Source organism: Morone saxatilis, unplaced genomic scaffold (assembly GCF_004916995.1).
Source record: "Morone saxatilis isolate NCDOM2014 unplaced genomic scaffold, NCSU_SB_2.0 Contig18, whole genome shotgun sequence".
In the NCBI taxonomy this organism is placed as follows: domain Eukaryota; kingdom Metazoa; phylum Chordata; class Actinopteri; family Moronidae; genus Morone; species Morone saxatilis.
Genome location: NW_023339740.1, coordinates 27482304 through 27494510, shown reverse-complemented (window position 1 = coordinate 27494510; position 12207 = coordinate 27482304). Strand labels below are relative to the sequence as shown.

The window sequence follows — 12207 nt, the reverse complement described above, 5'->3', positions numbered from 1 at the left end:
GTGTATGTGTGTGTGTGTGTTAGTGTTAGTGTGAGAGAGAAAGTGATGATGTATTGACAGAGATATATGAAAGGCCACAGCCTCAGGTCCCTGGCCTCCAGCCCCTTGGCCATCCTCACCTCTTCTCACATTGGCAGCGGTTGTGTGTATACGTGTGTTTGAGTGTGTTTGTGTGTGTTTGCGCTTCGGCACAGATGTTACCCCATTGAGTCGTGTGCCCGCTCATGCCTCAAGAGTGCAGACATAATTTTACAAGAATTGGAACCACGGGTTTGTATGTGCGCATTTATATGTGTAATGGTACTGATACTGGCACCACCACCACTTCAATCACCCGTCATACCTTGTCCTCCAGCCAACCCTCTGACCTTCTCCCAGCAGCAGGTGCAGATTCATTACTACAATTTATAAAATCTTTTCCACCTAAGCGCAGCCTTTAATAAGGTTCTTGAAATTTAAATTGACTGAGGCAGTGGGTTGGTATTACCTGCTGCCTCTCTACCAGAGCTTTCTGTGTCACCATGGTTAATTCATTGTCAACCTGAGCATGTAATACCTGCAGGGGTATGAAGGGTTCAATTTTAGGTTCCGTCCTGTATTTTCTATGTTCATGTTCCCACTTGGTAACGCTGAGAAGTATGTGTTACGTGGGCATCTGCTACCTGAACTAGCCCGACACCATCCATGAGCCCTGGGCAGATACTGGGGGCTCATTTAAGTACATTAAATACATTTCTACAGCTTAAAGGGTAATATTATTAAAAAATGAACTTCTAAATCTTTTGTAAACCAGTGGCCAGAATCGTGTGGGTTTGTTGACAGGAAACTAAGTTTAGATGGACGGGTTAATAGGGTTAAGCGGTTGTGAAGCAGATCTATAGTCAATCAATATCTTCAATCTAGTGACTCGTAATCCCGACTTCATCTTCATGCTCTCCTTAACTCAGTGAAGTCAACCTCATCTCATCACATTATAGATACCACAATTTGAGCCACAATAAACTAATTATACACTAATACACTAAACTAATTGCATGCTATACAAAGAGTGATGATATGAACATAGACATCCTTTGGCGTTTTTCATCTTTCACCTATATTTCCTGATAATTCCTGTAATAATTCTCTGTGCTCTGTTACGGCCTTGGAAAACCCTGTTTGTGCAGAGAGGATGAATCAGTTTTCCCTCTGTAGCCTACTGTATGTTTTGGGTTATTTTCAAGGCTATAAACATATTTATATATTGATACATATTGAGCCATTTTTAACCATGCCAGTGGTGTGGCTCCAAGAAAGGCAATGCCTGCCTCTCAGTCCACCACTTTGGTCGAGACTTAAAAATATCAAGAACTATTGGATGGATTGCCCCAAAATTTTCATGGTCCCCAAAGGATGAAGCCTATTGACTTTTGCTTTCTCGCCACGAGTTCAGCATTTTTGTTTTTTAGTAAAATGTCTCTTCAACTCCTGGATGGACTGCCGTAACATTTGGTACATATATTCATGGTGAAAAGAAGACTCTGTCCTAATTTTACTTTAGCGCCATTATCAGGTCAATATGGTAGTTTGTACAATACTTTTTTTTTTTTTTTGCTGCAAAACTAATGACCATCAGCCTCAGTTGTACTTTGTGTTTAGTGCCAAATTACACCTAAGACCCAGGTTCAAACAGATGACAGCTAAGCTAACTAATATTAACAGTGAAAATGCAATATCCTGCATGATGCATGTTCAGAGTGCTGCTGCAAAGCCAATATCTTTTGGTAGTGGTCCTGCTGAGTGTGTGGCTTCAGTGGTGAGGAATTATTAGCATGGATGTAAAAGGAGAACTGGATACAGCATTGGAGGAGGCGCTCTGTTCATTCCTATCAAAGCAGCTCAGTGGTGCGTAAAGCCAAGAAAGCCAGCATGGCAAGCATGGCATGGCATGGCGAGCCTCAGTCGGTCCAAGGCTTGCTCAGCTGTTGTTGGAGCACGGACCAAAAATGGATGGGGACATAGGAAGGGTAAATTCTCCTGTCAGTCCCCTTGACCAAGGCACTGGCCCACTGGTTCTAACACACTCTAGGATGGGTTAAATGCAGACAATGAATTTCCCTATGTGAATCAATAAAAGATAACTAACAGATGGACACCTTCACTGCTACAGTCTGCATAAGACTGCTCACAAACTCCAGGGAATTAATGGCTGACTGGGTCATTAATTCAGTACCTTGCATATACTTACACTAGAACTCCCAGATAAACTCAATGTCTATGGAAAGCTAATAGAACCAGTGATTCAGTTCTTCACATTTGTTGAAGGTTTACGTTTTCTCTGACTGACAAAATCTGGATGTAGATTCATCAGTTTGCTTGATGGTACCACCAAGATTGCGCACAGCAGTCGAACATTGGTGATTTATGCAAGTACAAAATGAGAATTGGTGGAAATGAAAGGGTTAAATTGAGCCTCTGTGCATTTTAAAACAGACCTTTGTCTGCTTGTCTTGTTCTGTCATTTTATCTTAGTTTCTTCTTTGAAATTCTTTTCCTCTTTTTCCTCTTTCTTTGCTCTCGCCTATATCAATCTCATCTGTGTCACTTCTGTTCTGCTCATTTGCATTCTGCTTAAAAGTCTCTTTCCCATTCTCTTTGTTTTTCATCTCCTATCGGTGTCATCTCTTTCCCTCGTCCTGACCCCTTGGCTTTTTTAAACAACCCGTTCTCGTTCCACTTGTCTCGTTTTCTGTTCAACTCAGATCTCTCCTGTTGTGCCTTTTCGAGGAATCTTCATTGCTTCGCCTCTCTCGCCTTATTTGTTGTTTCACATCAATTATCTCCGTTTCCTTCATCCATCTTCTTTGTAGTATCTTTCCTTTCTCTGTCTCTCCCCTCTCTCCTGCTATATTTTTTCTCTCACCCTTTCATTTCTCTTTTTCCTCCCCCTCCGTCCTCTTTATGCCTCTGCTAAACATTCCCTCTCATCATTTCTTTCTCATCTTTCCCACTCATTGTTTCTCACTTCTCTTCATTCTATTTGCTCCCATTAAATGTTTTCGTGTCTTCTTTTCTCTCTGCCTGCCTCTTGCTCCTTGCTCCCTCCTCTTCTCCTTCTCTTCTCTTTTTTTTCTGTCTTTGAGCTCTTGTGAAGTGTCTTTCTTTTACCTACTTTCTCTCACTGTCTGTTCTTTAATCTTGTCTACCTGTTTTTGTTTGCTTGTCAATACGGGAATGAAAGGTGATATGCACGGGGTAATACCGAGACAGTAAAGGAAATGTCAGTGTTGTTTAATTGCAATTTTCAAATAAAACTCCTGAAGCCTTACTGTCTTAACCAACAGAACTTTATTTTAAATTCTAGTGGAAAATATGTTTCTCCAACCTTAGACCATACCATAGTACTTAAGGACAGAAATGGAACAGTTGCTTCAAAATTGGACTAAATACACTGGAAAAGGTAACCGTTGCAATTGTAATTAGTTACTGTATTTAGTTTCTGTGGCAGTTGCTTATAAAGTGCTCAAAGAGCAGCAAAAGTGGCAGTGAATGTGACACAAGAAGGATAGAGAAGGAAGGAGGATAAGACACAGAGGCAAAGGGCCAAACAGTGGGATGGGAAAAAAAAGAGAGACAGATGGACCCAGACAGAGACGGCAGGGTTAGACGGAGCGAGAGACACCCAACTCTCATCCCCAACCCTGTCTCCATCCTGGTAAATTAACTCGGTGAGGTCCCACTGTGCCAGTCCTCTCCTCATTAGACACAGACCACGGCTGGCTGTTAGAGGGCTGAGTCAAATTTCGAGCAAGTAAACAACTCTGGGCTGACTCAAAACCAATGCTGCACACGGCCACATCAATTTACAGTATGTGTGTACTTCCCTTCTCTCGGTTTCCAGGCTCTGATATCGCAGGCAAAAAATTTCCATGTTCAATCTGGAAAAAGATATTCTAGGCCAAATGTTGTTACTGTGGCTACAGAGCTACTACAAAAATACAATTTACAAGTCTAAATATAAAAAGGTAGACTCATTTACACCATGTTAAACATAATTGAATTTAATTCGCATCTACTGTGTGATTGTGTGTGTGTGTGTTTGTGTGTGTGTTTCATCAGGTTGGCATCCAGAACTACAGCGCGGCCGGCAGTTGCCAGTCTCGGCCCAGTCAAACACGCAGCGACTACGGCAAGCTGTTTGTGGTTCTGGTGATCATCGGCTCCGTCTGCATGGTCATCATCACGTCTGGATTCATATACATCTGCTGGCAAAGACGACTGCCTGCGACTAAGACACAGGTAAACACACACACAGACACACACACACACAGACACACACACACAGACATCTGTTATGTAACAGAAGATACACTTGCGTACAGGTGCACTAAACAGACGCACCTGTAATACTTTGCTGCTCTTTCAACTCGCAGTTTCACGCTGAGGAACTTCACTTTGTGGAAAACGGTTGCCACGACAACCCAATGCTGGACGTGGCCAACGACAGCCAGCCGGAGATGCAGGAGAAGAAGCCGAGCACCAATGGGCTCGTAGGGGGAGGAGAAGGAGGCGGGGAGGACAGCAATCGCTGGCAGGTGATCAGAGGAGTGAGGGGATGAAGCAGCCATATGAGGGGGTTTGGAAAAAGACTTGAAAGGTTTAGTGGTAAAGTCTGTAACTTTATTCTGCCCGGCAACAGCCGTGAAAACTCTCGTCCTTTCTTTTTCAGGTGTTTGTCAATCAAGCGGCGACTGAGGAGGAAGAAGAGGAGCAAGACACGCATCTCTGATGGAGGAAGAGGAAGAGGAGACAGGATATGAAGGATGGACAGAGGATAAAGTGGAGAAAATGAGAAGAGTACAAAGAAAAAGGGGAGAAAAGAAGGAAGTAGTTGATGGGAGTTAAAGGGTATAAAGAGTAATAGATGTCCAGTCAGAGTTAAGCTAGGATGGAGGTGAGGAGGAGGAGTCACTGACCCCTTCATGGATGTTAGACACTGGGGTATATGTCAGCTTCAAATCTGAACTCATGGAAAGACAATGAACTTGTCAATCATTTAATATAATCTCTACTTGATGTTAGATAATGTCACCATTACATAAAAACACATCTGGTTTAGTGTGCCTTATGCTTCTTTTACACTGTGGCTGCACGAGAGAAATAAAACACGAAACGTAGTAAAAAAGCACCTTTTTCCACCTTTAACGTTTGAATGTAAAACAGCTTTTAAAGTTTCTAACAGCCGCAGCATCAGGAAGGGTTTTATTTCACATTAAGTCAAATTCTTCGACAAAATGGCCCCAACTGGAAGCAGAAAGCTGAACTTTACCTAAGTTATAATATCAAGGAGACATTGTTTACTCTGATTATCATTGGTGGAATGTAACTTAGTACATTTACTCAAGTATTATACTTTATACTTATTACTCCACTACATTTACCTGAAAGCTGTCTGTACAAATGAGTGTATATTTACATAAAAACACAAAATGATACAAAGATTATAGATTAAAACTACACAACAGTATATAAAGTAGTCAAATCAGCTCGATTTACATCCACAATACGACAGTAAAATGCTACCACACATTAATGCATTATTTATAATCCTTTATTTGCATAATAAGTACTTTTACTTTTGATACTTTAAATACATTTTCTACTAATATTACTCTACTTTTGCTTAAGTAATATTTTGAATGTAAGTGTTTTACAGTGTGGTCTTGTTAATTTTACTTCCCACACAGTCGATAATACATTAAAGAATTGATTAAAGATTGATTAAGAATATCCAGTTTCAGAGATGATCAGTGGATTTACCCCGATGTCTGACTTCTCTCCAGAGACAACAGTGACTCCTCTTAGCTCCTCCTCCAAATCACTGAACAGGAAGTATAGCCTGAAGCGACTTTGAAAGTAAGGTTTTGGCACTTTATCGATTCCTCTCGGAAATAGTGACTATCATCATTGAAATGCTGCATCATGTTAAATGTATTACATACAGTGACTGAAATATCTCTATTTTGCTCCTAGGAATGGTTGTAACCGCTGAGGATGTTTACTTTACACTCTAGAACCAGTCATGTGATTGCTATACGTACTGTTAGCCTAATATGCTTTTTTCAATAGTGTTGGAATGGCTGCTGTATCCTCCCGGCTAAATCTTGAGGCTATGACACATGGGCAACATTTAGAGGCCAAAAGCACAAACGAATAGCAAGTTACACAGTGAGCCAAAAAAAAAAACCTAAAACAAGTCCAAGTCGAGCCCCAAGTCTTCAGTGTTTTGATGTTAAATGTTTGAGTCTGAGTCACTGAATAGCTATGGTCATGTTCGAGTCAAAAATCAAGTCAACAAAGTCACATCAGAGTCACAAAGGACATGTTCAAGTCTGTACAGTCGAGTTTAAAGCACTATAATGAGTGAGTACGATTACGTCCAAGTCATTTGTGAATCAGTACAGTCATGCCCAAGTCAGTCGGTCATGTCTGAATTAATACAGGGCTGTCCGAGTCACTACGATCACGTCTGAGTTACTGCAGGCATGTGCGAGTCTCTATGGTCATGTCTGAATCACTGTGGTCATGTTCGAGTCATTACAGTCATGTCTAAAGCTGTATTTGTGTCCCAGTCACTAAGATCATGTCTGAATTATTATAGTCGTGTCAGAATCATTATGGTCATGTCCAAGTCAGTGGGACCTCATCCGAGTTACTTCAGCCATCCCACAGTCCAAGTTACTAGACATGTCAAGTTTCTGCAGGCACGTGCAAGTTACTAAGCTCATCAGAGTCACAGTGATCATGACTGACTAACCAACATTTAAGTTGAAGTTAAGTTGTCAAAATTGGGACTTGGACTTGGAGGGCGCCAGTAATAAAAGTCTGGCTATTTACTGTCGCAGCCCGTACGATAATATTAAACATATCTGATGGACAGAAATAATTACAAATATTTTTGTAAGCGTGCCAGCTGACTAAAGTCACTATTGAGTTAACTGGAATGGAGATAGACAGCTGCTAGCAGTGATGTTCAAGGTTTGTTTTATTGTGTTTGTTTACTTTTATTCAGATTGTTTTTTATGATCATTTTGTTTCTGCAGTTGTCAATCTCCATTCCTGTTACAGGTGGTATTGCCCATCTGCATTTCATCAAGATGTTGCCCGTGCTTCAGCTCTTTTACTCTGACTTTCCTCAATGTAACAATACTGTATATGGCTTCACTATAAACTACGCTGATTGATTCATATGCACTTTGTCAGCAGGATTTATGGAGCGTTCAGGACATGCTGGGACTGACGACTGTCCATCCTGAATACATTCAATGACTGCCTGCAGTGTAGATTAACTGTTTCTGAGAGCACAAGACACAGGCAGGACACAGTCCCCTTGTCATCCGCTGGAAGACAGACTAAGGAAGGCAAGGCACATTCATTTAGCACATTTCATACCCAAGGGCAACCCAGAGTGCTTTACAGAGTACACAGGCAAAATGACAAAAAAGAAATGATTAAAACAATAACAGCAAGCAAGCAAAAGCACACAAAGCAATAAAACAAACAATGAAAAGAGCATGCAGCTTTCAGCACTGCAGAGATCAACAGTATAATGAAACAGACAGCCTTTGTTGCTTTTTATTTGCTGAAAGACTGAATTAGAGTTTTGAGATAAATTGTGTTGCTTTTTGTTGCTTGAAATCAACTTGTTTTCACAGATTTCACAGTTTTTCTACTCAGAATCTGATGACAGCCTTGTGTATGTTTGCATTTGTTAGCAGTGCTAGTGCAAGTCAGTGGGGATTCAGCTGTAGCAAAAAATAAGTGACCCTTCGTTTGTATAAAGATAACAAGCTTAGTTTCCTGGTGAGAAAAACCTGTTTTTTGGGGTTTTTTTGTCTAACATTTTGTTGAGTTTCCATTCATTCATCTCCAGGTTTAATTTTATTGTACTTACCTTTTTTTGTATGTCTATTTATATGCATTATGGTCTTGTACTGTCTCATTCTTTTGGTTGTCTGTGTAATAAGTTAAATGTGAGAAATAAAGTTTGGAGAAAATGTGTTTTTTTTTAATCATTTTTGCTTCCACAACCCTGAGTTGGATCACTGGGTCGATAAGATAAATAGACGGATTGATTTCTTGTGCTTGTAGCATTATTTTTTCAAAATGTTAATAATTGGGGGAGCCCTTGCAGCTCACCTGGTAGAGTTGGTACTCCATGTACCACGACTGAGTCCTCACTGCAGCAGCCGTGGGTTCGAGTTCAACCTGTGGCCCTTTGCTGTGGGTCATACCCTCTCTCTCCCTCTTTCCTGTCTTTCTTTAGCTGTCCTGTCAATTAAAGGCAAAATAATAATAAAATATGAAACAAAATTAATAATCGTGTATAAATGGTTTATAATTTATATTGGCCGCCAGTTTCTGTTGAGTTAGTTATGTTAAAAGCAAGTTTTAAACAAGGTTTCCTGTCAGTTGTACAGTGACAAAGAGAAACAGATGAGTACAGTCTTCCTGCTCTTGTCAGAGGTTTGCGCAGATTTCATCATGATTCTTCAAAGCTTGCTAACAGATAGAAATACTGTGTGGACTTAAATTTGTCTTGAATCCAGCCGGCTCTGATCAAATCTTTGAAAAACACCTTTATGATGCAGAAACTGTGACGATCAGAAAGAACTAAAAGAATACAGAAATTATTGTCAATTGTTCATCGTTAAAATCATTGTTAAAATACCCAAATAAATAATAATAAAAAGCAAGTACTGCAAAAGTCAAGAAACATAAATAAGAAATAGAAACATTTACAATAAAAATATTTAAAAATATTCTTAATAAAATATGTCAAATCTGAGCTGTACAGTTTGTTCAAAATATTGATCAAAATGTCTAAAAGTTCACAGTATTTAGTATAAAGAATATGTGCAACAACTAGTGATAATAATCCAGAAGATAATGCGTTAATGTAACGTGAAAGATGTGTAGTATTGTAACGTAACGTGTAGTGTCTGTGGGGGTCATTGTTGTTCATGAGGCCGGCTGCAGTCGGGAAGAAACTGGGCCCTTATTGTGACAGGAGGTCTTCCTGAGAAGGGTCAACCACAATCTTACCTGCACGCCATCAAGGTCCTGCAGGGATGGACGACAGCAGCTGATCAGCTTCTCTGCAGAGCGAGTTATTATGCGCTGCAGTCTGCCGTTAAGTCTGTCCTTAAGGGGCAGCAGTGTACCAGATGGTGATGGAGGAGGTGAGGATGGACTCAATGACTGCAGTGTAGGAATGCACCATCACTGCCACAGAAAGATATTAGTTCCCTCTGCTGGGTGAGGGAACTGATATCCAGCTCCACTCGAGGTGCTGGGTGATGATGGTGTCGATCATCTCCACTGTCTTTAGAGTTGTTGTGACTGCACCAGGTCACCAGGTGGTAAATCTCCCACCCCAATTAGGGTGGTATCATCCATAGACTTAAGCTTGATGGACTGATGTCTGTTGGTGTACAGCGAGAAGGACGCAGCCTGGAGTTGAATTTAGTTGCTGGTGGAGTCGGGCAGACTCAGCAGAGCTGGGATGAAGGTGTTAAAGGCAGAGCTAAAATCCACAAACAGGATCCTGCCATAGGCCCCGAATATATATTAATTTCATTATTTCCTCAAAATTCTGGACAGTTTAGTTTGAGAATTAGTTACTGAAACCAGAGTAAATAGCAGATTTGTTAGGGACTGTTTTCAGCTGCAGATTTGGGGCTATAGTGAGCTATTTATATAGTTATATTTTATTCTATTCGTACATGTTTGCGTTTATATATATAAACTTATTATATATAAACTGTCTGCAATTTTTGTCCCAGAGCCCCCAGGAAGATTAATTCAGTCTTTTCTGTACTTTTTATACATTTATATATATATAGTCTATAATCCTCAATCCAGACTCGCCTCTGAAATCAGGCTTTGTTGATCAGATTTTTTAAGACTACGTCGAGCTCAATTCTTGCTCTTATACATCATAATTATATATAATTATTAATTATTATTGGCCAACTCAAAGACATAGAATTTGATTGACTGGTTCATGCACAAAAGCAGCCACTCAAAACGACCAGAGAGCCACAAACCAGAGCTTGCACTACACCATAGGACACAGCAGGACACAGAGTATTTCTGTAAGGTAATTATTTATTATTGAGTAACAGAAAGCATGGGGACTAAAGAATATGACACGGAAACTGTTGGCTTTTTCTAGGACAGTTTCAACAAGATATTTGTAGTGCAGTAGTTGAAACAATAATCCATAGCCGAGTTAGATTTTAAATAAGAAATAAGAGTCACATTGGTAATTCTTGTAAAAATGAATGAAAGTCTTCTATGATGTTTACTATACATGTAAGATCCAATAGGAAAAAACAGATACCTAATAGGACTATGAATATCCTACAGGAACTAAACATGTTTCTTACAATGGGGATAAAAAGTCAATACAAAAGAATCCTGAGGGATTTTATTAGAATTAATAGGAACAAAAAGATTTCCAACAGGACTGTGAAAATCCTTAAAAAAACAATAACTCAAAATAGTCAGAAAAACAGAAAAAAATATAAAAAAAAACAAACCCAAAAATAAATTACTCAGAAAACAGAAAAAAATACTCAGAAAAACAGAAAAAATTAGTCAGAAAAACAGAAAAAATTAGTCAGAAAAACAGAAACAAATTATTCAAAAAAACAAACCAAAAAATAAAATTACTCCGAAAAACAGAAAAAACAATAGTCAAAAAAACAGAAAAAAATATTCAAAAAAACAAACCCAAAAATAAATTACTCAGAAAACAGAAAAAATACTCAGAAAAACAGAAAAAATTATATTCAAAAAAACAGAAAAAAAATATTCAAAAAACAAAAAACAAAAAATAAAATACAAAAATAAAAAACAGGATTTATTTATTTATTTTCCAGGTTATTGCAACACTTCCGTACAGGCAGATCACAGGCGTCCAGAATCTCCCTCTTTGCACCAGGGGTCCTTTGAGCTAACGCTAATGCCTGTTAGCAGCTACGTACGCAGTCGGTTGTCGGGACAGACGGTGTCGGTGTCGGTGCAGCTACAGACGGTGTCGGTGTCGGTATATAACGGTGTCGGTGTGTGCTGACAGCTGAGAATGAGCCCGGAACACGTCAGGTTCGTTCCCGTTGCGCAGAGTCACTTTTGGCCGCTAGCCGTTAGCTGCTAATGGAACAATACGTTGTTATTGGAGCTAACCGAGCTAGCCTAGCCTCCGGACACACGTTGTAAACTCTGTTCCCGCCTGAAGCTTTGCAGTTAAATGAGTTATAACTTCACACGGAACAACACGACAGATACCTGGACGGACCGCGTTAAACACGTCCTCACAACCCGCCGCGGTTCCGTTTAAAACCCGCTTTTAGCTTCGGAGCTAACGTTACCGCCCACCGTTTTCCTCTACGGGAACATTTTGTTAAAATTAACCCAGAAAACATAAAGTTTGTTGCTTTTTCAGTTCGCCGAATTAATAATCGTCCGTCGGGCTTTGAGTGTCGTTAATGTGAGATCTCCCGGTGCTTTCTGTCTCCACTTACAAACCTCACAACTTTAAATTAGTAGTTTTTTTGATGGAGTTTGGTTCAGCGCTCTTAAATTCAACCAGCATTAGACCTTAACCTTAAACTCACCAGTTCTCCTCTTAAAACCAGCTTTAATGGAAACTAACTGCATTATTTAAGGTTGTTTTTTTAATCTTATTTGATTCAGTAAAGTGAATAATGTGTCTTTTATTCTTCGTGTCGTTTTATGAGGAAGTTATCTCTGTAAATAGTTAACTAAAAGAGTTTAAAAAGTCATTAACGCGCTGTTGTTAGTCACAGCCACACATCTATAAATAAACCAGTTCACAGCATTTTGACCTGTTTATAATATTTATTACAGTCTAATAATAAAAGCTCTTCATTATAATATTTATGCACATTTAGCATGAAAGTGACGGTTGGAAACTTTATTAGTGATTAATTTATTTAATTAATTTTTGTTTTCTTAATTATTTGACTTGTTCGGTTTAGAAAATGGTAAAAAAAAAAGCTCCAAATTTAACTTTAAATGTCCAAAAGTTCTTGTTTTTCTTTTCTGCAACAAACGAGTTCAAAACCCCAAAACTCTGTCTGATGACACGAATCACATCCAACGACATTTCTGCTCCTCAAAAGGACTTGAACGATGATCAAT

At 39.4% G+C, this 12207-nt stretch overlaps 1 protein-coding gene across 1 annotated transcript in view; it reads left to right on the top strand.

Moving 5' to 3' along the window:
- podxl2 (podocalyxin-like 2) overlaps positions 1-8025 on the top strand; it is a 26093-nt gene extending 18068 nt beyond the window's left edge. The window contains exons 11-13 of the mRNA XM_035661196.1: positions 4099-4278; positions 4413-4574; positions 4709-8025. Coding sequence (XP_035517089.1) covers positions 4099-4278; positions 4413-4574; positions 4709-4768 — 402 coding nt within the window. The 3' untranslated portion in view covers positions 4769-8025. The remainder of the gene's footprint in view (positions 1-4098; positions 4279-4412; positions 4575-4708) is intronic.
- The last annotated feature ends 4182 nt before the right edge of the window (positions 8026-12207 follow it).